Genomic DNA, 24,769 nt, shown 5'->3' with positions numbered 1-24,769 from the left:
ACCCCCAACAATTTGTCTTTTTGTGTCGTCCGTGAGGAATTTGTGTTGTCAACGGCGTTCAGGTGGATGCACAGCGTCAACAACAACTCGAAAAAAGCCTGAATGGAAAACGTCTTGTTTGTCAGAGTTCTGGGTCAGTGTGGTAAACGTGTACTTCAGCAGGATGTGAGAGGGGCTGATTTGTGAATGTGGAGCTTGACTTTGGATAAACCTCCAGATCTGTTGAGATTTAAGGTGTCTTTTGGGGTTGGTGGAGAGTAATGGAGTCTGGGAAGATTTCATCCTGTCGTCTTCGGGGGGTTGGTGTGGTTGTGTCGGGATTTAGCAGAAAAATGCACAAGCACGTCTTCTAATTTCCTTGCTTTTCATGAGTTTTTTGTTTAAAATTAGGGTGAATTAACTGGGGCTGGTGAACACCAATAGCATGTAATCTCTACCTCCCCCAGGGCTTCTGTTCATTGGCAGCAGCAGTGTTAGTGAAAATAAGCTGCAGCACGCAGATTCAGGCTGAGGGGCAGATCACATCAAAAGACAGTGATAAGAACTTGTGTTTGGTAATCTGTTGGGTTGCCTCCCATTACAATTAAACAGTCGTAGGAAAGGAAAAAAAAGAAAAGGAAAATACTCACATTTGCAGCAAAGAATATAAACAATGCCTCGATATCGGAGGTAGTTTGTGTCTGTGTGGAAATGTGGGGTAAAAAAACGTTTTTGTTAAATCAAAAACAGCCTCTTTACCTAGGGTGTAAGATAATGGCCGAGAATTGGAAACTTCCCCTCTGTGGTGGTCAAATGTTTTGGGCTGCTGGAAGCCATTTTTATTAGTTTCTATTTCGGAGAGGTGGCACATGAGCAGCGCAGGAAAACCTCCAGGCTTGGTGGTTTGTTTGCTCATCTTATTTGACCGAGGAGAGTTAAATAAAGGCGAGCGATGAAGCTGCTGGCGGGCACTTAAATAGATGTGTGGCCTGTACAATTCCCGCTTGGTGCTAGAGGCTTATGTGGCACAGGGTAGGGATGAACTACTTAGCGTGAAGCGTGGGGTTAAGATATCGTTAAACCCTTTTCTAAGATCTAAAACAGTTTTACTACAGGGCGAATTGACAGAGCAGGGAAAATGAGTGATTATAGAAGAATCTGTGGCTAGAAACACTGAAGGCACTTTAAGAAAGCATTATGACGCAGGGATAAGTTGAAAACTTGGATTTTTAGTGGTAGATTTATTAAAAGAGGTAACCATGAAAGAACCATTTACTTATTTTTCTATGTAACCCATCAAAAAGCCAACTACAAATCAGATATCCTTGGACAAGCGTCTGTAACAAAGTAATAGTACCCCAGGGGTGCCCAGCCCCGGATATGGGGAGCTGCAGTCCGGCAGGATGTAATAGGTCACCCTTCATCGAGACGTGGGCCCCTACTAGCCCTGGTGGTAGAGCATGAGACTCATAGTCTCAGGGTAGTGGGTTCGTGTTGCATGTCGGGTGCCAGGTCCTCCATGTTGGAGGTTGGGCACAAGACTAACAACCCTGTCCCATTAAAAAAAAAAAGTTAAGCTGCCCCTACATGCCGGAAGGCTTAACAGGCAAACATCCGTCCATCATCATCAATATGTAACGTCAGATCATCAGTCAGTAAAGCTGGGATCTCCAATGCATGGCAGGCGACGCCTGTGTATTTCTGGCTGTCGGCAAGGGTTCAGCTCGTGTGTTGCCCGAGCCCGAATCGTCCACGGGCGAAGCCAGCGCCCCTGGGGCTGTGACTGTGTCCGTCTCGGAAGCGCGGTGCCCCCCTGGGGTTCTCCGCCCCCTCACGGAGCCCCGCTTCAGCGATGGCATGGATCTGTTTCGACAGGCCGTGTCCTGGCAGGAACACCGTGGGGAAAAAACGCAAGTCCCGCGTGCGCACTCGCTCCAGACTATCCCAGACTTCGGAGCGGTCTCCATAACTTGTTTTTTATCTCAAAAGGAGAAAACAGAACAGAATTACACGACTCTTACCTGTTAAGAATAAAGCTGTGGAGAAATTTATATGTCTTTAAATAAGTGAATGGAAAGTCAGCACCCTTGATTTGGACAAGTACCCCTTGCCAAATCGCGATAGTTGTAGAAGTGAATTTTTGCTGGTTTGTATCAGTTTTCTTTCAAATAGTGTTTTGTGTCTTATTCCTCTTCCATGGATCGCCTTTGTGCAGAAAAGTACAATACTAGGTAATGCAGTGGCTTAAGTTGAAGGTATTTGTATGAAACATATATACATTTTCAAAAGAAAGATTGAAAAAGCGTGGTGTTGGCATGATTTCATGATTTCTGTGCAGCCTGCAAGACTATTTATTTGAGGCTTTAGTTATGGGCAACTAGGGCACCTCAGCTGTACACATCTAAATAAAGATCAGCAGCTCAAGTCCAGCAGCAAGGACCAGATCAGTGTCGCATTGTGTTCTACAGGTGGTGTTTTCAAGCATGAAGCAATCCAAAAGTTCAGAAGACTTTGGTCTTCTTATCCTTTGGCCTTCTCTTGACTGCTATTTCCTAACAGCTGACTTTATTACTCACTAGTACACCCAATACATCATCTGGGATGCTATACTATATTTATATCTCCTTCCTTAATCATTAAATTACTGTTTTTCCCTTCTCCCTAATCCAGTTATAACCATTTCCTCCTCTTTAAGCATTTGGTTATCTGAAGCAGCTGCTTCTCCCCACCTGAGAGCGGTCCTGGTCTCCTAAGCAAAATGTACAGCATAAATCCTCAGTGTCCATGTGAATTGCTGAAACATCCAGTACTTCACATTTGTGTGGTAAGGTGTGTAAGAAGAGTTTTATTTCAGTGTACTCTTCATGTTTTCCAAACTTTTTTTTATTCACCCCCATTATTTAGGTTGTTATTCCCGTCTTGGTGCAAAAGTCTTCTTACACACCTTACCACACAAATTTAACACATGCTAATGTCGTGCTGACACCGTCTTCTGGTATGAATCAGACCAGATTTAAGTTGCTTCTCTGTATACAACCTAGAACAGATTTTATACCATAGACTGTGCAACCAGGACTCTAATTCAATATGTACTTCAAAGAAGAAGCTCTTAACATTGAATATTTCTCCTGTTTGCTAAAAAAAAATGACTAAGCAGGAAAATGTAATGAGCTGCTGTTTGTAAAACACGATGGCTGTTTATACCACACACTCGGGCAGGGAGCTATAATAATTCGGTGTTCAGTGAGAGATGTGAAACTTCCAACTCGGGACATAACTGATGAGGTTGTTTGGCACAGACGCCACCTTAGATCCCTCCTGAAAACAGGTATGACTTCTGATCTGTATCCTCCCATCACCTGCTTCATTTCATCCATGGGGTAGTGCAGGGAAGGCACTTGGCCATGGAGAGGACCGCGATCCTGTGAGTTTCGTGTCACTCTTAAAGCAGCGTTTTCCAAATTCCTGGCGACCGCTGTGATTCCACCACTGAAGCAGGTGGACTGTCCACTTAGGTAGTTCAGAAACCCTCAAGAACACGGCTGGCACACATTCTTTACTTAACTGGATCACCTGAAATTGATCTACTGATCTGTTCTGACTCTGTACATAAGGGGTGGCAAGCTTATTTGGTGTGGTGGGCCAGATCTGATTTAAATTGATGTTGAGCAGGCCATACATACCAGTAATGATCTAAATACTAGGCACAGCCATTGCATAGTATTATTATTTGTATGGTTCTGTGTTTATGTATTTTAAAACTAAATACTGCTCTTTAAACTGCAGTTAGCCATCATTACAATTTCACTAGATGGCAGTTTAGCAAAACCTGCTCATTACCTTCAAGTATGGGATGTTTATTTAGCATTCTTAACCTTAATCACAGCTATGATATTTTACATTATTTTACACAGCACAAATCTCGTTTCTGTTTAAAAGAATGTTGTCCAAATGTCTTGTTAAAAATTTGTCAAAATATATACACATTTTTTGCTACAGCAGAAGGTGAATTTTAATACACCTTTGCTGTATGATGCTCATCTTCAAAATGCAAACATGGGAACAGCACTGTTCCTGGTCTACGGTTTGTTATGCCAGTTTATGCCTTTTGTAGGCCTCAGACTCTTTCATGTAGGCCCTTAGTAATCACTGTATACGCATGATTTTTCAAATGCGGATGTGGTTTTAAATATTTAGTACTGATTTGGTATTCTCCTTTATTAGTATAAATTGCAGGAGAGCCTGTCGCTGGACAGGCCTGAAATGGGTCAAACCCTTGGGGATTTGGAGTTGTTTTTTTCCCTCCTGTGAGAGAAACGGTTCTGAGGCCGACGTCTGTGACAGAGTGAAGGGATAGGTGACCACTCGGTGTAACGGTCCAGTGTCCGGGGGAAAGAATTTGTAAAAAAAAATCAAAGGAAAATTAGTCCTCATTTGTATCGTTTTTCTTGTCATTTTACACGACATGCTGCAAATTTCCTTTTTTGTCCGTCAGTGTTTTCGGAGGTGGTCTGCGGCTTTTGTTCCTTAAGTCTGTTTTTCTATTGGTCACAATGAGCTTCATACTTGCAATAAGGTTTTAGGAGCAGTGAGTGCTAGGAAATTGCAAAGGCAGCCCTGTGAAGGGACTATAAGAAGGTGGACTTGAGGAATCAGTCCTCTCAGACGTAAAGAGATGTAGAAGAATCATAGAGCACAGAGTTGTGGATGTTGACCTGCTCTAGAGATTTCTATGTCTTGATTTTTCCAATTGTTTTTTTAAAAAAATGTTTCTGTTGGCATCTTGAAGGGCATTGTGTGAGGTGTTTGACCGAAGCTCCTGATCTGAAGGGTGTCCTGCTCTCTTCCAGAGCTGCGCCGGCGAAGCGCGCCATGTGGGTGCCTCCAGCTTTCGCTCGGTGAACTTCGGAGCCGCGCAGAAGATGGCCGACAAGGATGGCAAGTGCGACTTGGCCATAGCTCCCGGGCAGGTCTACGTGGAGGTGGAATACGACTACGAGTACAAGGCCAAAGACCGGCTCATCACCATCAAGCAAGGGGAGTGCTACATCCTGCTGAGGAAGACCAATGAGGACTGGTGGCAGGTGAAGAAGGACGAGAACACTAAGCCCTTCTACGTGCCTGCCCAGTATGTGAGGGAGGTGCGCAAGGCTCTCATGCCTCCCCAGAAGCCCCTGCACTCCGGCGCTCTGGTCAAGGCGAAGCCCGACATGCTGGACATCCACCCCCTGCAGAAGTCGAACGAAAACCTGGCCAAGGCCCCTGAGATGACCAGTTTCGGCCGCCCCGCTCCCGGGCCCGTCACCCCGCCAGCCCCTCCCAGGGACGCCAACCAGAACCTGGGCAGCCCCGTGCAGAGCAAGAGCCTGGCGGAGCACTTCCTGAACAACAACAACATCGGCGGCGCCGCTGGCTCTCTCCTGGGGGGCCGGGCCGACTCGCCGCCGCCGCCTCCCCGGCCGCCCAATCACAGCAGGTCCCCCGCGGCCGGGCGGAAGCCCCCCCTGGACCTGGAGGCCGACCGGACGCCCCCCCACTGCGACTCGGCGGGGGAGGGCTCGGAGAAGCACCGCCAGGACTCGGAGTCGGGAGACGAGCTGAGCAGCAGCTCCACCGAGCACCTGCAGGTACGCACAGCCGCGCTCGGCAGAGGCAGGACGGGTCTGCCAGGACCGACGGGTGCTTTCTGTTTGACCGAATCATAGTGTAATAGTGGCTCGAACAAGTATAATGCCTGATAGAGAGCTCTAAAATACATGCCCTGTAGAGGGTTTTCACTTATTGACCTGTCAGATTTTTCTTTCCTTCTCTTGTGAATGCTTGGTGTGTTCCCTTGTGAGCCTGTGTTTGTGTATCTTGTGGACAGCATAGGGTTCTGTGTTGTTCTGTTCTTCCCCGGTGGCAGGCAGTGAGTTTAGTTAAATGTGGGCATGCTGTCTAAGGATACAGCCTCCGTGATGCCAAATGCTGTCTGCCCATTTATCCTGCGGTCAAAAGGGCCGGCTGTGTCTATCATAATGTTCTGCGCACTCTTCACTTTGCTTGAGCCTCACAGGTACCTGATGATTAGTACTGAAGAGACCAAGTAACTTCTGAGTTTGATCAAATGTACTTTTTCCCCGCCGGTCAGGTGTGACTGTTTCTTGTAATAAGGAATTGGGTGTCCAGACAGATCGATAATTGGTATCGCTATTTGATATCGATATTTGCGGCAGCTTGGAGAGCTGGTGTCTGTTGAAGCCCTGTAAGAGCAAATGGCTTTTCTTTGTTGCTCCCAGAACTTTGCTGTGCCCAGAGGGGCCCTGAAATGCCAGTGTACAGAAGAGGCAGAGCTGATGCAAGATAGGATGGCTGAAATGAGACAAAGAGGTGGATGTCCCCCACTGCTAAGATTAGGACCGTGCAGATGCTTGGATGCTGGATTTCAGTGTTCCCCCTCCCCCCCCAATTATTTTTGCTGTGCATAGTAATCTGAAGTGGTTTATTAAGCAAATAGGCTGAGTCGCCACATTTTAATCCAGCCGCGCATTAAGATGCATTGCACTTGCTTTGTTCTCTTTGCCAAAAAAACTGTGGAAGTGGCTGCTATAGAACAAAACCAGAGACAATTAATAGAAACTAGGTCACATCAGCAGAGGATTCATCCCCATGTCTAAATTGGAGAATCGGAGGGCTGTAGATCCAAGATACGGCATCTAGTTTTTAATTGGCCGCTACAGAGACCGGCCTGTGGAAGGGATGGTCTTGAATGCCTGATCGGCTCACAGTTTTTATGAGAAAGGAATCATCTGGCCGGGTTCCCTGATCTGTGGTGTAATTACCTGAGCGATGCAGTTCAGCTCTTGGAAAATTCCTAATAAAAGTGCCGTGCTGTAGAACTTCCCTGTTGCGGGTATTTCTCTCACTGCTGTTTTGACTTCCCGAGTTCTGTCGAGGATGTGCTATAGATACCATCAAATTAACTTGTCATTTATACATGCTAAATTTGACGAAACCCTTACGTTTATGCAAAAACAGAAACTTGTAACTGCAGCAAACTCGCAAAGATATCAGTAGAATGACAGTCGTGTTTGATCCCTTCATTGCCTGAATTCAATATCCCAAATCCCTGTACTTAATTTTTTTGAGAAACATTAATGCATAAAGCAATTATTTTGATGCTCAGTATTCTTGGGTGTCTTCCGCAATAATCATTATATTTGCAAGTTTCAAGAAAACAAATTAGCATGACGAGGCCAAAATGACAAGCAGTCTGTTTGCCTATAGACCGGCAAATTATAAAATGCTTTGATTTGAAAAGTACGTTTTTCCACAAAGTCCCAGGTCTGCCTTTGTTTTAATTTGATGTTTAATGTCAAAAGGGCCTCTGAATATCATTTTTCAGAGTCATACAAACTCTATGTAGGGTCATATATAGAGAGAGAATGAGTATATAAGACAGCAGCTATATCAACCTGCAACTTACAACTTACAACCAGGTTGGTGCTGGAAGAGGTGTCAATGGGACCAGTAGGGGGTGCTCACCCTGGGGTCTGTGTGGGTCCTAATGCCCCAGTATAGTGAAGGGGACACTATACTGTAAAATGCACTTTCCTGACTCTCTATGGTCATTATAAATCCCAGGGCGTTTCTCAAAACGAGTAGGGATATTAACCCCGGCGTCCTGGCCAAATTTCCCCTTGGCCTTTACCAGTCATGCCCTCCTAATAATCCCCCTCTATGAACTGGCTTCATCACTCTGTTCCCCTTCCCTGTGGTAGCTGATGTGTGGGGAGCGTACTGGTGCATCATCCAGGTGGGGGCTGCACACTGGTGGTGGTGGAGGGGATCCCCGTTGCCTCCCCTAAAGCACTTTGAATGGAGTGTCCAGAAAGATGTATGCGTAAGGATTGTTATTATATTTTGATTGAACATGAGCCAGCCTCTCTGAAGAGGTATCCTGGCAAAGCGATGCAGTGAAAGCGACTCTCCATGCGGAGCCCCCTGTGAGCGTCTGCGGTGTCCAGGAGAGAGAGGGAGAGAGATGACTGAGCCTCCCCAGGCCACAGTGCAGCGACAGCACCGGCGCTTTCCCGAGCTGCTGGCATGAACGTTGTGAGCCACGTCCAAAACTTATAATGAAGTTTCTTAAGCTTGCTTAATGGCTTTTATTTGATTTTGCTGTTATTGCGAGTTTCTCTTCAGGGTTTGCAGAGACCCCAGAAGACATTAGCTGTTGTTAGTGGTAGGTGTGCCGGTTGTGGTAAGACTAACGTCAGGTCTCTGCTGTCCCGAGGGCCCAGGCAGACTGTGACAAGTGTTTTTTCCACATTAAGGGCACAAAATAAAATTTCGAAGCAGCTGCCTCGGGCTTTCTTTAACCCCAATGCCGCCATCCACCCCTGGTTTTTGCAAAAGGTATTTCTTGGTCTAGCCTGTCTTGATCCTTTCCTTTGTCGGCGTTTTATTGTAATTGCACCTCCGAGTCCGGCTGTCCGTCCGAAGAGCCGGCGGCGGCTCGGTGCGTCACGTGGCCGGAGGTGGACGCCCTGCTCTCCTGTCGGCATGCGGCCGGTTTTGTTCTCTCCGGAACGTTCTATGGATCGTGAGGGACTCATTGTGCGCGGGCTTGAGAACGCCTGCCGGTTTCACCCAGCTGCGCGCTCTAGTCGGAGGGGGTGGGCACGGGACAGGGTCTCTGCCTTGGAAGAGGCGTCGGCGTCTGAGCAATATGGGAGATGGGCCAGGCTGCTTTTACATGCTCTTTTCCTCTAAGGCTTTGTACAGTGCGCAGTACGGCAAAGTGTGTTGTTCAGAGTCCCGCTGGACCAGGGGAAGGTCTATGTAACTTATTTTTCTTTGAAGGGTGACAAATTAAAAAAATAAACATTTGCAAGTGCTTTTTTTAAAAAAAACTTGCAAACTTTCTGTTTTTTTTAAACTTGCAAAAACACTCTGGTTGTTTTTCTTCAAAGGATATCTTGCTTCCCAGGGTATCACGTTGTGACTCCTTAAGTGGAGGGCAACACACCATGGCTCGCATAACAAGATAGAGAGCCACCCTGACTGGAGTATAATGGGAAAGGAGTATGTTTATTCTCTTTAAAGCTGTTGGCAAATCCTGCACCAACGGCAGGCCCGAGGAGAGCCGGCTGTTTTCGGGAGGAGTGCAGCTCGGCGGGTTGCTCTCGGTTTTCCCCAGTTTCACCAGAGGTGAGGGGTAAGAGACTCCCATCAGCAGGCTACTCTTTTTTTCCCCCGCTCGCAAGTTGAGGTCGCGCAAGCAACCGTTCAGGAACACTGAGCGCCACCCAGCTTTCAGGGCGACAACCGCCGTTTTCTCCTCGCTGCTTACCGAGAGAGGAGCCTTGTGTCTCAGGAGTTACAGCTGCAGTCTGTGTCGCCTGGTTCTGTTGGTTGGTTGTTAATGAGGAGCGGGGGCTACATTGTCTAAAAACTTTCTTTGTTTTTCCTGTAGCAGAGAAAGCGAGCGTGTTGAGGGTTTCCTGCAGGAGACAGCCTAGGTCAGGTGGTGACCTCCCACAGATGATATAAAGTGGCACATGAAGATAAGCTCCTCCAGCTATGTAAAAGCTAGATTAGTGTACTAGTGTGCGCACTAGCTAGCTTCATTATTATAACTGTTATCCCGAACAAGATGTGATTAGATCCATCTACTAGTTTGATTATATAGGATGCATCAGTGATGTGGGCGACCCATGAAGCTGCCTGGGGAAGAGTTTTGTGCTTGAAGCAAGTTGCTATTTGCTATCATCTGTCTGAATCAAGCCATCATGATGTTCTTTTTGCTGTTGACGCCCCATTTATTATTTTGCGCTCACTGAGACAGTAAGTCTTTTTTCACTTTTTGATAGTCAAGTGGCAGGTGACGAAGAGACGCCGAATTTGTCCGTGACCCGATGCTTCACCTGTGGGGAAACTGTTTTTCTGTACACCAGTTACTAACGTATCTCTCAAGTGTCCAGAACCCTAATACGTGCGATTTTACATAGGGAGACGCGTTTGCCCACCATTTGTATAGATGGTTTCTTCTAGTCATGTACAAAAAAACACATTGGTTAATTTACGGAATGGTGAGTCTCCACAACAAATGTGAAATTTTACATTACTTTCCTTCATTTTTTTTTGGGGGGGAGGGGGGTGAGAGGCGACCAGTTTGTTCTTACTAAACCTGGTGGGTAAGCAGCCATCGTCTTATCCGTGCCACAGTCTCTCTCTGCAGTTTTCCGTGTTTCCATATCCTGAACCCAGTTGGGGCCGCTGACGTTAGCTGTCAGAGAACCCATGGAGAACCCTTCTGCTCAGCCCTGGCCTCGGCTGTCAGGCTTCATGTGCAGATGAGAGAGAGGTGGCGGATCTGCCGTGCTGCTGTGCGCGGTGAAGGGAAGGGCAGACCCCCGTCTCTGTGGCTTGTGGTTTCCTGTGACGCCACGGGTCATCACTGACTCTAGGTTGGCCGCTCTGAGTGACGCGACTCTGTCTGCCCGCTGTCAAAGGTGAGACATTAGGGGGAGAAATGTGAGGGGGAGACGGTCTCCCTTTGCCTGATTAAGTTCATATTTTGCGCTAACTGAGGCAGTAAGTCTTTTTTCACTTTTTGATAGTCAAGTGGCAGGTGACGAAGAGACGCCGTATTTGTCCGTGACCCGATGCTTCACCTGTGAGGAAACTGTTTTTCTCTACACCAGTTAGTAACGTATCTCTCAAGTGTCCAGAACCCTAATACGTGCGATTTTACATAGGGAGACGCGTTTGCCCACCATTTGTATAGATGGTTTCGTCTATTCATGTACAAAAAAACACATTGGTTAATTTACAGAATGGTGAGTCTCCACAACAAATGTGAAATTTTACATTACTTTCCTTCATTTTTTTTGGGGGGGGGGAGGTGGGTGAGAGGCGACCAGTTTGTTCTTACTAAACCTGGTGGGTAAGCAGCCATTTTCGTACCCGTGCCACAGTCTCTCTCTGCAGTTTTCCGTGTTTCCATAACCTGAACCCAGTTGGTGCCGCTGACCTTAGCTGTCAGAGAACCCATGAAGAACCCTTCTGCTCAGCCCTGGCCTTGGCTGTCAGGCTTCATGTGCAGATGAGAGAGAGGTGGCGGATCCGCCGTGCTGCTGTGCGCGGTGAAGGGAAGGGCAGACCCCTGTCTCTGTGGCTTGTGGTTTCCTGTGACGCCACGGGTCATCACTGACTCTAGGTTGGCCGCTCTGAGTGACGCGACTCCGTCTGCCCGCTGTCAAAGGTGAGACATTAGGGGGAGAAATGTGAGGGGGAGACGGTCTCCCTTTGCCTGATTAAGTTCATCGTAAACAAACAGAATACTTGCTCAGTAGGCTTTCTCGTTTAATTACAGTGGTTCATCTCCCAGTAGTGTGCATGGTGACTGGAACAAATCTCTGTTTCTAGAGGAGGATGTGCTGGTTAATGCACAAGGTTAACGCAGTGGGAGGACTGCTCTCTTTGGGTCAGGTATTAAATGGATGTTGTACAGAGTCCGAGGTCAGGTTGTTCTGTCATTGCTCTGCGTTGTTTCTAGCCGGGAGCTCTCCGGCCCCCCACTCGCACTCTTAATTAAAACAAAATAGTGTGGAAGCGTCGGGAGGTGTATGACTTGTCGAAGGGCACGCTAGCTGCAATTAGTTTAATGCTTTTTAAATAGGTTTATCGTTTCAGAAGAAAATGCTGAATAATCGGTGTTTGTGACCAGCTAACTTTTTGTGGGAAATCTTAAGCAGGCTTGCTTGGTTTTCTGAACTGGGATGAAGAGTGTATGTGTACATCACCTTCTTTTTCTGTGTGGTTTAGTGCCCAGGAATAGGTGCTACACAGCAGGAAACGTTCAGCCTTATCCCCGGAACACATTTACAGCATTGATAGGCTCGGCGCAGTGATGTGATATTTTAGGCCAAGCAGGAATGCAACCACAGGCACTCGGTCAACCCTGAAGTCCTTGTGCAAAGTAGCTCTCTTTTTATAGACGAAGCCTTTTAACTGAGGCAGAAGCAGATGCCATCGGGCAGCTTTGTCGCCATTGGCCAAGCCAGGCCGCTTGGAGGAACCATATAAAATAAGCCCTTGGGCAGCACGGCGGTGTGGAGGTTAGCGTTGCTGCCCTTTGCCCATTGCTGGAGCCCGGGGTTTGGTCTGGGACCTGGAGTGCTGCCTGTGTGGAGTTTGTTCTCCCCCTGCTTGGGTGAGTTTTCCTCCAGGCGCTCTGGTTTCTCCCACAGTCCTAAGACATACTGGCTTTTCCATTGGCTTCTGGGAAAACTGGCCCTGGTGTGAGTGTGTGCGCACGTCTGTGTTTGTGTCAGTGCGAGTGCCGTGCGCTGGACTGGCGTCCTGTCCGGGGTGTACCCCGCCTTGCGCCCATTGCTTGCTGGGATAGGCTCCGGCTCCCCCGCCACCCTGAATCGGATGGAGCAGTTTGAAAATGGATGGATGGGTTAAATCCCGGAGTCTCTCCGACCCCGAAGGTGGGAAGTGGCTGGAGATGTGCTGCGGAGGCCGGTGTTACAGTCGGCCAGGGAAAGAAAGTTGGCCTGTGGCCGGAAGAGAGAGACGAAACTTTTCACACAGTTAGGTGCTCCGGTGCCTTCAGGATGTGCGGTAATAGAAGCTTTTATTGCCTTGCCTACAAGCTGATCTGTGGACAGTAGGTGGGGTTTCATTCAGGGAGAGTTCAGCCTGGTTCGAATTTGCTTATTCTTGTTTACCGTCTTTAGTTATCGAGCAAAGGTTGCATTCAGTGGGAGCTTAGTGCCCTTACAATAGTGAGCAGTTCCTCCTGTCCAGGTTCTTTTAACAGTGTGCTTTCACACCACACCTGTACCAGTTTGTGACTCAACAGTGATTTTTCCTGAAAAGTTTTTTGTTTATCTATATCCAATGGAAATGTAATACGTCACCCTGGATAAGGGTGTCTGCTAAGCATAGAAATAACAGGAGGACAAACCCTTTCAGGCCTGTGGTCATGAATTTTGATCACTTAGGTATCTGGGTTTTTGTATGTTTGTATGAGTTATCAAGAGTTCTGATTTTACTTGCATAAAGCTTTATTCACGCATGTTTGGCTTTTGCCACAGATACTATGAGTACTGGGTGCAAGATTTTTTTTGTTCCTCCTGCTTTTTTACAAGTGTAGCTTGACTTTTTTGTTGTTTATGAAGCGGCCATCAACAGGGAGACCTAGTCCAATAAATTTGTTAGCACCATAGCATTGCTAGCAGCTATGTCACCCTGAAAGTGGCAACCTACTGAAGCTCAGCAAGTGTGAGCCTGGCCAGTACCTGGATGGGAGACCTCCTGGGAAAGCTAAGGCTGCTGCTGGAAGAGGTGTTAGTGGGACCAGCAAGGGGCGCTCACCCTGAGGACCCACACAGACCAAATGCCCCAGTATAGTGACGGGGACACTGTACTGTAAAAAGGCACTGTCCTTTATTATGAGATGTAAAACCAAGGTCCTGACTCCGTGGTCATTAAAAATCCCAGGGCATTTCTCAAAAAGAGTAGGGGTGTTACGTTGGTGTCCCGGCCAAATTTCCCCTTGGCCTTTACCATTCATGGCCTCCTAATAATCCCCATCTATGAACTGGCTTCATCACTCTGCTCTCCTCCACTGATAGCTGATGTGTGGTGAGCGTTCTGGCGCACTATGGCTGCCGTCACATCATCCAGGTGGGGCTGCACACTGGTGGTGGTGGAGGGGAGTCCCCATTACCTGTAGAGCGTTTTGAGGGGAGTGTCCAGAAAAGTGCTATATAAGTATAAGGAATTTTTTTAGTACTTGCTGTATTGGGAAGACTGCTTAAAGGCCCATGGAAATGAAATGAGGATGCAGTGCTAGATCCTTTGGGCAGAGACAGCGTAGACTTCAGGGTTTCTTAATGAGTTCAGTTGACATAGATTTTTTTTATCTTTATACCCTGTACCCTGTCAATTTTATCAATCGAAACAGGAGGAACCCTGTGGTATCCTGGAAAATGTTATTTTTGATTAAAGGTAAAATCTTTAAAAAAGTGTCCATTTCTAAAACAGGGTTCTCTAAGGTATTCTACTTTGTATACGGTAAACTTTTTAGATTCTAAAAGATTGTGCAGGTTCAAACCTTAAAGATAATGGAATTGAGAAGCTCCAGTGTGTTAAGTTCGGGGAAAAACACTGCATCTGTAATCTAATTTTTTTACATTCCTTGTGATACTGGCAAATAAGAGAGCCTGAACTGGAATCAGCACTTCTTTACACTGGGAGTATACCTGTGTAGTTACGGCCAACATTGTGTTTCACAGTCTGACCTTTGTCGCATTGGTGGAAGCACGAATAAGTCAAATCTTTTGGAAGGCTAGTTCCAAGGACAGATATTATTGCGACTCTCCAGGGTTTATGCCAAAGGATTAGTGTTCTTGTAGCTCAGCCCATATGCACTGACATAACAGTAAGAGTAGAAATGTGACATCAGACAGGGAGCTGTGTATCAGTGCTCCTTCATTTATCTCCAGCTTTGTCGGGCTGCGGAGCGACAGGGAGATTTCCTCCTCGTGTGGCCTCGCCGTCTGCCCTCGGGGTCCCTGTGTGGTCCCAGGGGTGAAAACTGGCGCCTGGGCACATGCCTCCCGAGCCTCGGCTCTGCCACTGGGATTCGCCCGGCCTCTCCTAGGGAAGAGAAGGGGTCCGCGCGGCTGGAAGGGGGTCCTTGGCGGGGGATAGGGAAGGGCAGCCCGGGTACGGGCGGTTCTGTGGTGGCGGGGTGTTGGCGTGTGTTTTGCCGAGCGGGCGGGCAGGCGCCGGGCGACCATGTCACGCGGGGGGTGCCGGCGGCTGCCGAGCGACCCCGCTTCCGCTGGGCAGGGTGCCGAGCTGCGGCCGCGCGGATCGGGCTCCGGTCGGGGGCTGTCCTGACGCGGCTCGTCGGGGGTCTTGGCTGTTCTTCTGGAGAGCCGCCTGCAGATGAGGAGAAAGGTGGGGCGTCTTTTGCCGAAATACAGCAAATACAGTACAGCGCCAGCAGGGATATAATGTACCCAGAGGCAAAGGTACGTCAGAGCAGCATGGTTTTATATCCCTTTATACTCCCTCTGAACGTCGTGCCAGGACTTGATGGGCATCTTTAACATGTGAGCTGCATCAGTCTTCGATTCTCGAGTATAAGAAGTGTTATTTAATTGATCACCAATGGAAAACTTCTCAGTAACTGCTAATGCCCTCTCTTCATATGTAATTTAATTGACAGTCAATTTGGGTGCATGAATATATATTATAATTATACAGTAAATAATTTTTTATCTATTGTGTTTTGTTAAAATATATGTGAAATACAACTACAAAATGCAGAATCTAAAGTCACTTAAAAAGGATTATATGGGGAGATGGTACATTAAGCAGTTCTCTCGATGAAATATTACATAACTGTTCAGCTGTAATGTTTGAACAGCTGGGAGACCTAAATCACAGGTTGTTAGACTACTTGAGGGGAAAGAGCAGAGTGTGGATCTGTTTATCTGCTTGTTTAGTTTAGGAGGCGTTGCTGCTGCTGCTGCAAAAAAAATATTTTTAAAGATGAGATGTTGATTGTGCTTGCGAAAATGTCGGGACAAAGAGGAGACGGAAGCATTTTTCTAGCAAAACAACCGCTTTTTAAAATGACCGAGCTCTAATGAGTGTTTTCACCCTGGTGAACAAGTGCCTGTGATTGTTCAGATTCATCATCTGAAGTACATCTCAAGTGATGCACCTGTATTAACGATTGCCGTTGCCAAAGATGTACTCTTGACCGAAGAACGTCAAGGAAAAGGCAATCGGATGCTATAGCTTTCGGTCTGCCCAGAGCTAGTTGGATAGCGTTGTTGATAATGCTGTAAACTTGGGAATTCCAAAATGCAGAACATCACAGACGATCATGATGCAGAACCAAAAGTTTTAAGGGAAATGTTTTTAAGACATTCTAAGATATTCACCGTTCTTTTAGTGCTCACCTCTGCGCTCGTCACCACGCTCAGGATTGTTGAGGTGAATCGGCTGGTAAGGGCAGCAAAATGGCCCGTGTTTAGGGGGCGTTTTGAAAGGTGGGAGTCTGACATGTCTGAGTCTCTCCTGGGCTGTATCTGATGACACAAACATTTCCATTGCATCCCCGGCTGACAGGGGACGGGCGATCGTCCTTGGAACGCCCGCTGATGCTGGGGATGAGGGTTTTCACTGGGAACGCGCCGCTGTGTGTGTGTGTGTGTGTGTGTGTGTGTGTGTGTGTGTGTGTGTGACCTGCTGCTGCTCTCCGCTGGGAGCCAGATAGAGGAAACTGTGTTCTGCTTACCTGTTGTTCCCCCCCTCCCTCTTCAAAGCTGCCTTCGAGCTGAAAGTGTGTAAAAGGCTCTCGCCTTGCTTGCGTCTGGGCTGCCCTGCGCGGGGGCTGGTGGCAGCGGCGTGTTTTCACGCTGCGATTCTGTCTGGTGCGCGCTGGCTAACTGCAGGGCCGGCGGCCTCTGGAGCGCTGAGCAAGCGCACGGAGCCTGTCGTCAAGCAGCGGGGTGCGGCCCGGCTCCCCTCTCGTGTGCCGGAGCACCTGCAGGCCGCTCTGTTCTCATAGCTGGGTAACAAGCAGCTTGGATTCCCAGGGGCTTTGTACACATCAGTACTGTTGCGCTTTGATCCAAAACAGTCTTTCAGGAAAGGGTTTAAAGACTTTTCTAACCTTAATGAGTACTGGTGAGTGAATAAATCTTCAATCTACTGGGCCGTCCTGGTTAGTGGATTGAGAAACTGAACAGAGGGAGGTCAGGGGAGTCTTGGGGTGAATGAGCCGCAAACCTGTGGTGTGACAGTGTTCGGCAGCTAAGTTACAGCCTTTAAACTCCTATGGTGGCGGACGGACACAGTGTTCCAGTCCCCCTCTTTTCACCAGGCTGTTATTGTTCCAGCTGCGTTTTTGTGCGGGGGGCCTTCCAGAGAGATCTTTTCTGTTCGGAGCATTTGGAACAGCCATGGAAAAAGCTGAGAGGTGGAGAGCAGGTAGACAAAGAGGTTGAGGGTCATCGTGGAAAGCGCCAGGCTCTCTATAGGCTCAGCTGAACAGGGGCTTGATTGTGGAATCCAGGCATGTTTGTTTTCGCAGTGGCACCCAGTGAGTTCTGTGTGAGACGTTAGTGAGCACAAAGGGAGAATGAGAGAGCTCTAATCTGACAAAATCTTAAGGGAGGCCTGCTTGGAATAAAAATATGCACGTATGGTTTTGTGCCTTCACCTCATTTACAGGTCTGTGGAAGGGGGTCTAGAGTGCTTTTTAAGCTTTAGGATTTTGTCTGCAGGAAGTGGACCAAAGATGGAAATGCCAGTCAGAGTCACTTCATGGGCTGTTGAGCGGCCAGGCGCACCCTGTCGAGGGATTCAGCATCAGTAGAGCAGCACGGCGGCGCAGTGGTCACAGTGCTGGGGCCCTGGGTTCAGGTCCTGGGCCTGGAGTTTGTATGTCCTCCCCATGGTGGCGTGCGGTTCCTCCCACAGCCCAGAGACATGCTGGTTAACTGGCTTCTGGGAAAACTGGCCCTGGTGTGGCGGGAGTGTTGGAGTTGGTCTGTCCTACAGCGGACTGGCGTCCTGTCCAGGGTGTATCCCACCGTGTGAGTAGAACTTCTCTAAACCAAACAACCTCTTTTAATTCAAAGAGAATAATCATGTTCAACCACCAAAAAGAAAAATGACAACTAACCCTCCTGAATAAGCTCAGTCCATTTGACTGAGAGCCACCTTTTCACCTCTCAGTCACAGCCACCATGGACTCCACTTCCAGTGTGCTCGCCAGTGGTATAGATGAGGTATTTTTAATAGTCCAGCACTGGCTGTTGGGTCAGATATGCATGAGCACTGCTTGCAGTCAGAGACCCCCGCACATTTGTGCTTATGCGTTTCAAAAGGCTTCAGTGACGTATTCTGAGTAAGCAGCTCCGAGAAATAATTCAACTTGTTCACGTGTTTCCAAATGGCACTTTGCGCGAATTGCCATAATCTGTACTGCTGTTTTTGAGTTAAGATGTCCGATGTTGTCTTAAGTAAGTGCGGTTGTGAGCTCTGTAGAAGTGTACATGAAGCCCTTAACATCCTCCTAACATGGGCTTGTCGAGTTTAGTCTGGTAGCATGTCAAGCTTCTGTCTGTAGGTTCATAACTAGGAAAACCACTCAGATTCCTGATGTTTCGTGCTTTTTATGCAACTTGGGGTTTTACAGGTTATGGGCTGTTTTACATAAAGCATCACCAAGTGATTGCTGCATAACCAGATGTTGGAATTTTAAAAAAATAATATTAAATTCACTGTATGGTTTTTCTGCTCCATATGTCCAGTTTTGCACAAAGGTTCACGCAGATTCTGAAAGTCGAAGAGGATCAGACTGCCAAATGGGTCCTCTCCCTGCCCACCCCCAGTAATAATTAAACTTCACTTCTTGTTGAAGAGTGTTTGGTGGAGTAATATGTATGTGTAATGGTGAGCTGTAACACCGCACCAAGTGAGTTCCCGGAGAAAATCGGTGTACAGCACATCTGCAGAAGTAGCAAGTGCCTCTGTCCTCGCAGTAAGCCCTGGAGGAGGTGAGTCTTGCCTCACAGCTTGAGGTGTGATTAGTTTCACTACTTAAATCGCAGTCCTTCCTCTGAATGTTGATACGGTTTGGTTTGATCCTGCATGAGAGCTCCCAGGTCTGAGCCAAGCAGATTCTGAGGCACCAGTCTGGATCTCGCTGAATCATTATTACTGTAAATGTAGCAATGTTCTTTGAACAGTTGGCGTTGGAAGTCTTGAAAAATACTTTAAAAGACGATGTTCTGAAATCATTTTTTTCTGTTCTGCCCCACAAACGAAGAACTGCGTTTCTCTAAAAAACAATTTCTAAACCCATTTTGTTCATATCAACAACATACCACCATTAAAAAGATACTGAAGGATTTCCCAAAATAAAAATTAGCATCACTGATTGTTTTACAAAGAAAAAAGAAGCATGCACTGTTGTCTTTTGAAGGTTTAGTTGTACTTTGTGATTGTTTGTGGCATTCACAGTAATAAAGCAGAAGTGTTTCCTTTGCTCTTGTGTGTAATCTGATTTGAATCATAAGCATATGTTGATGTGATCATCAAATCTTATTTGGTCTTTCATTTAGTAACCTCATTGCTGTATTGTTTAATATTTGTGCCTAGCGTTTTAGTAGGTTGAATTTAAGGGGGAAAAAAAAACACGGGACCAGTCAGCTGAGAAGCCAACCCTGTCCAGAGAAATGGAAAGTGCATACGTTTTTATTGGGTTTTATTTTACTGGGTTATCTTAGAATAGTGTGCTGATCTGATTTAGGACCTGCTGCATGACTGTGCTTAGGCAGAGATAATGGACACCAGGCTCTGCTTTTCGAGTGCTCCTCTGCTCCTGGTACTGTGCATTCCACTTTGACAGATCACAATGGGAAAACCTGACTTTTTTCAAAGTTATTCCTGAAAGCCAGTTGCAGTTCATTATTCAACATCATTAGAGCCAAGTCTGTTTCTCATGGTGTACGTTAGTGAAATTGGTGCATCTCATTTTTTTTTTACAAGTAACAAACAAGTTGTTTTTGAATTTGAGCTAGGAATTTGTTTCTGATATACGTTGTGTTGTACGTAACTTATTTGGCATCCTTTTGTCTCCAGCAATTTTGAAGATGATTAAATATCTACATTTTCCTTTAAAAATCTACATTATAATTGATCCTGATTGGTGTTTCATAGTACAATAAGTAGCCTTTAAATTCTGTGGATATATACAGAGGAAGAGATGTTAATGATGAGGAATCAAGTCTGGTTTGATTGTTTGATTGTTAAATGTGATGTGTTCAATACTACTACTGTATGTTTACTGCTCAGTATACATATATTCATAATTCAAGTTTACCTGTAACTGTTAGTAATACTGTTTTGAATATTCTGATCATTGTGAGTTTAAAAATTTGGTTTCTTCTTACCAAGCTTAGCTTGTTGATAATAAAAGATGTAATAGTAGGAATTGTTAATGCTCGATTGTGTCCGAGTTGTGTAAGACTATCTGTATTGTAGAATGTCTTATTCAATTGATTATGTAGTACTTTGTTAAATTATTACTAAAGTAACTGTCTACTGTCCGTTCTTCCCTGGATGCCCTTTAAGTCAAAATATCGCTTGTCTTCTAGTGCAAGACCAGCTGTATTGCTGTGTAAATGTTAGGGCGCCTGCACCTCGTAAAAAGGCAGTGTTTTGTTTCCTGATGGTGGAGGATTAGTTTGGCATTTTCTGTGCTTTCACTCCTCAGTGCCTGAGGAGAGGATGACTGATGAGATTAACTTTTATCTTCTCTTTCCTAAGACAATTGTTGTCCTTTGTTCATATGAGATATGGAACAGGAAACAATATAATTCTGTAGAATTATATTATCAGGTTTTCACCAAGATAAAAACACAAGAAAGTAAATGGTGAGATGGGTCATTCTGCTGATTAGTGCTTTTAAGGGTTTTTGTCACAGTAGTGTGACTGGTTTGGAGACTTTGAATCCGAAATGTTTGTGAGCAACCTATTCCACGTATTCATAATACTCTGTAAGCTTTTAACATGACAGCAGAGACTGGCTTTTACGAGCTTTGTGGTTATTTCCTCAGGTTCCGTTTGCTGAACTTAATTTGAGATGTTGACTGGAGCCAGTCTCCTTTAAAACTGAATATCTCTTGGATATCTTTTTTTTTTAAAAAAGGGACTATATTCCTTCCGGCTGTTCTCAATACTCTTTTTTAACCCCTAAATGAATTTTGTTTCTCTTCAGTGGCCCTTTAACCTAGACCTGTCTGTCCGGTTTGTAAAGTTGAGACCAGAACTGGAAAGCTCTGCTCCAGATGTGGTCCAACTTAGGGAAGTACAGTTTCAGTACAACATGTGTTGACTTGTTTACTGTACTGTATTAATGTGTAAGCAAGCTTGCTGGTAGCCCATGTTATTACTGCTGTACATTGCCTTGGTGCTGACAGGTCTACTGCATTTTGGAGTCGGTGGGTTGTATGAAGGAGAACTTTGTGTGCTAGCCAGAACCAACAGTTTAATTGAATCTGCTAGGCAAGTTTTATTGAATCAGTCGATCTCTCTTTAACGTGAAGGAATTGAGAGAATCAGTGTTGTGAGGCCCTTTGTGTGCTCTTCCTTAAAACCTGGAGTGCTCTGTCCATAAACTTTTTTCAAGAAGTCGACAGTTCCTGTTTCAGTTGAAATGAACAATGGCAAATAAAGTCATTTTCTAAATTCTGAGAGGACCCGTTTAAAATTAGTTACAAAAAACATCAGCCGATTTGTTTATAATGTGTCACAGTCTACAATCTGTATGAAGGTCTGGCTTAAAGTGATAATGAAATGCAGCACCGTGAGAGAGGTTCAGCATGATCTATCAGTGATAAACATTTTTGAGTTTTTACTTCTGATTTTTCCAAGTCTTAGATCTTCAGCAGCTAATTGTCCAGTATAGTTTAAGAATTGATTATTGAGCTGACTGTATACCAAGTTGGGGCCAGTAATTTTCTCTGTAAGATTGAAGAATGACGCATAGATCACTTGGAAAGTCTAAGGCCGCTGTTTTTTTTTATTTGGAGTATCGAATGAGTTGTCTTAGATTCTTCTTTGTGTCTTGTACGTAAGCGTGTGTTTTGGCGGAAACGCTTCTGCCTCGGTTTAGTGTATCGGAGCTCCTAATGGGTTTAGTGGTGGGGGCTGTGGGTGTGAGGCTTCACAGGGATGTGGAGATGTATTGGAAATAATGTGGGAGATCAAACGTCACAACCCCTGCTGTTTTGTGTCCTGATAACAGCTCGGAGAAACCCGAAGGTCTGTTTGAGCTGTCGGCGGTGGTCCACACCCACTGTGGTGAGAACAGGTCTGGGGGACGAGGCCGGTCGCTGTACCTGGCCGTCTTCAGATCGCACCCGTCTGACAGCTCAGCAGGCCTGGCCGCGGGAACCTCTGAGCAATCGGCCAAAACGTAGAATCAAAAAGAAGGATTGTTAAAATGTATCGCCACAGTGGAAATAGGTTTAATATAGCGCATAGCTAAAGTGTTTCCTGTTGGTAAAGCCGATTTCCTTTCTGTGGAGCTGGGTTGAAAGCAAACATCACACATACTGCTAATTACATTTATTTTGTTTGTCTGCAAGATTTGGTTGTGGTTTTGTGTTGGAGACCCCTATTGTTGTTTATTAACAGGCTTTTACCAGTACAGTCACCCCCCGCTTTTCGCTTTTTTTCGTACTACAAAAAGTACAGGGCAGGCGACGGCGTTTTCGCGAGCACACGTGCGTTGCGTGTTAGTCCGCCTTTGTGCCCTTTCTCGTCTGTTGACTCTGCGTTTCGTTTCTCAGGTGAAGTTTTCTGTGGCCCATAGCCGTTATTTTTATTAAATATGGGACTTAGCATGCTTCTAGTTCTCGTGCTAGTAATCCTGGACCTAAAAGACGCAAGAAAGTTATTACTTGGGCAGAGAAAGTTGCACTTTTAAACACGTTGAAAGAAAAAAAATAGTATACATCATTTATTGGGCAGAAAAATTATTTGTTACCAAGTCTCCCCTCTCCCTTTCCATGTATCAAAAAATGCGAAAATCAAGCAATATGCTCTCGAATGTTCTCTTAATTACCCTCGATTAGAAAAAGTACTAAAATGTTGTTTTGGAGTGGGCGGTCAATTATTTGCGGATTTTCATTCTTCGCGGGAGGTCTTGGAACCCGCGAAAAGCGAGGGATTACTGTCTACAGTGTTTGCAAGTGAAGCAATGAACAAATAAGATACATTTTCTGTAGATTGTCAGGGGTTTTAACTAATTAATTTTAAACTTGTCCTAGTGTTTAGCCATCTTTAATTTAGACCTCCCAATCCTTAAGCCCGTAATTCTGATTTTTAAACATGGCTTTCCTCAGAAATGCGCGCATGTTAGTGTCTCTTACCTCATCCCCTGTTGATGGTAACCACAAGTACAGATTAGTTTGTACGTTAGGTTTTAGGGACTAGATTGTTCACTGAACCCTGGGAGACACACCCCAGGTGTTCTTTAATTCCATATTAAAATAACTGGTGGGATACGCCAGTCAGCTCAGGTCTACAGCTCCCTCTGATCCTGCCGAGTTAAACCCAGACACCCCCTGCCTCAAATCTTCTTACCTCCTTCGCAGGGAAGCGACAGGGATGTGGAAATGAATCACTCTCGGATTATTAGATTAGAGTCTGTCCAACACTAGACACCCATTACACTCTCATGATTTTAGGAAATAATAAAATAAAAAACTGGGGTATGTTACAATACAGTGTAAGCCGATGAGCGAGCAGCCATGGTGATTTCAGGCAGAAGCCTAAACACAGCCACGTTTTGAGCTCGCTGTTGCCTCCAGCAATGGTTTAACACGATACCTCTGCCAGGGCTTCTGCACTTAATGTTCATTGAAAATTAAGACACTCCTGGGTGGAAAGCGACTGGTAAAGCAAGCCACAACAGGAGCCATTAGGAGCTGTGTTTCAGACCTGAGCACGGAGTAGTTATACACATCGAACGTGTGTTTGTGTGGTAAACTTATGGAGTTTAAATAAAACTATGATGTACCTAAACTTTCAGCCTAGGACAGACAGCTAATGTTTCCAGCTATCAGGCTCAAAAATCTTTTCTTTTGATAAAAAGCACGGTGTGTTTGTCAAAAAGGCTTCTGTGCTTTAGAGATCGACAGTAAACAATTGAAAGCACCTGCTGTGTCATAATTTTGCCTCATTTCAAATATCCGAGTAGTCGTAATGCAGTGAGGCTTTTCTAGAGCAGTTAATTCCTCTTTCTTGTTCCAAGGATTGAACTGAGTGGAAGCTGCAGGCTCTCATCTTTGTTAAAGTAATAACCAGAGGAGATGGTTTTGTTTGCCAAATAGTAATTACAAGCCCGCACTGGCATTCCTGTTAAGCTTTTCCAGAAGGATTTAGATTATTGTTTTAGAAAATATTAGACTTTAGCTTTTGTTTACCGGTCCCTCTTTATATACTTTTACATTGTTGAATTTACATTGCTCCATCACATCTGCTGTAAAGACAGGAGCCAAACTGTTTTGCTTAGTCATCATCCGCTTCATTTGCATTGAAAACTGCAGCAAAAGAAGCGATGTTTGGAAGGACCTACCAAGTAACTAGGCTGTGTTCTCTTGCTCACAGCTTTGCGTATTTTGTGTTTTAAGGCTCACAATAATAATAATAACATCACTTTATTAACCCCTTACAGTTTCTTGCATTAGGAATTATCTTTTCACATACCCCAGCTTGCTCTCCATGAGACACACAGACAGGGAGAGAGCCTGGGGTCAGAGCGCAGGGTCAGCCATTGTACGGCGCCCCTGGAGCAGTTGGGGTTAAGGGCCTTGCTAAGGAGCCCAACGGAGTAGGATTCCTCTGCCAGCTGCGGGATTTGAACCGGCAACCTTCCAGCCACAGGCGCAGATCCTTAGCCACAGAGCCACCGCTCCGCCCGAAGGGCAGTATGGATGAGATAGCACTCTGCCAAATGTCTTCTGTCCTGCACTGCCTGTTACGAAGGACCTCACTCCTCCACTGCACCTCAGACTGGTCTTGAAGGAGCTTCAGCGCTGGAGTGGGGAAGAGATGCACAGGCCTCTCCCGGGAAATCTCGCTCCTCCGCTCAGGCTGGCCGACGCCTGGCGCCCTAGGCGAGCCGGCCAGTCGATGCAGGCGAGGGTGCGAGGACCGGTAGCGGCGCACCCTTGTGGAGCGGAGTGACAAA

General features: G+C 46.0%; 1 protein-coding gene across 16 annotated transcripts in view; it reads left to right on the top strand.

Annotated features, from left to right (window-relative positions):
• The window catches only part of arhgap12b (Rho GTPase activating protein 12b), a 90,753-nt gene that overhangs the window by 4,693 nt on the left and 61,291 nt on the right, over positions 1–24,769 (top strand). For all 16 annotated transcript variants that reach the window (XM_088918457.1, XM_088918454.1, XM_088918458.1 and 13 more), the window contains exon 2: positions 4,830–5,606. In XM_088918457.1, coding sequence (XP_088774583.1) covers positions 4,902–5,606 — 705 coding nt within the window. In that variant the 5' untranslated portion in view covers positions 4,830–4,901. The remainder of the gene's footprint in view (positions 1–4,829; positions 5,607–24,769) is intronic.

This window comes from Atractosteus spatula, chromosome 6 (assembly GCF_055471065.1).
Source record: "Atractosteus spatula isolate fAtrSpa1 chromosome 6, fAtrSpa1.hap1, whole genome shotgun sequence".
NCBI classification, from domain to species: domain Eukaryota; kingdom Metazoa; phylum Chordata; class Actinopteri; order Semionotiformes; family Lepisosteidae; genus Atractosteus; species Atractosteus spatula.
The sequence above is the reverse complement of the archived record's forward strand: the minus strand, read 5'-3'. Positions and strand labels throughout refer to the sequence as shown.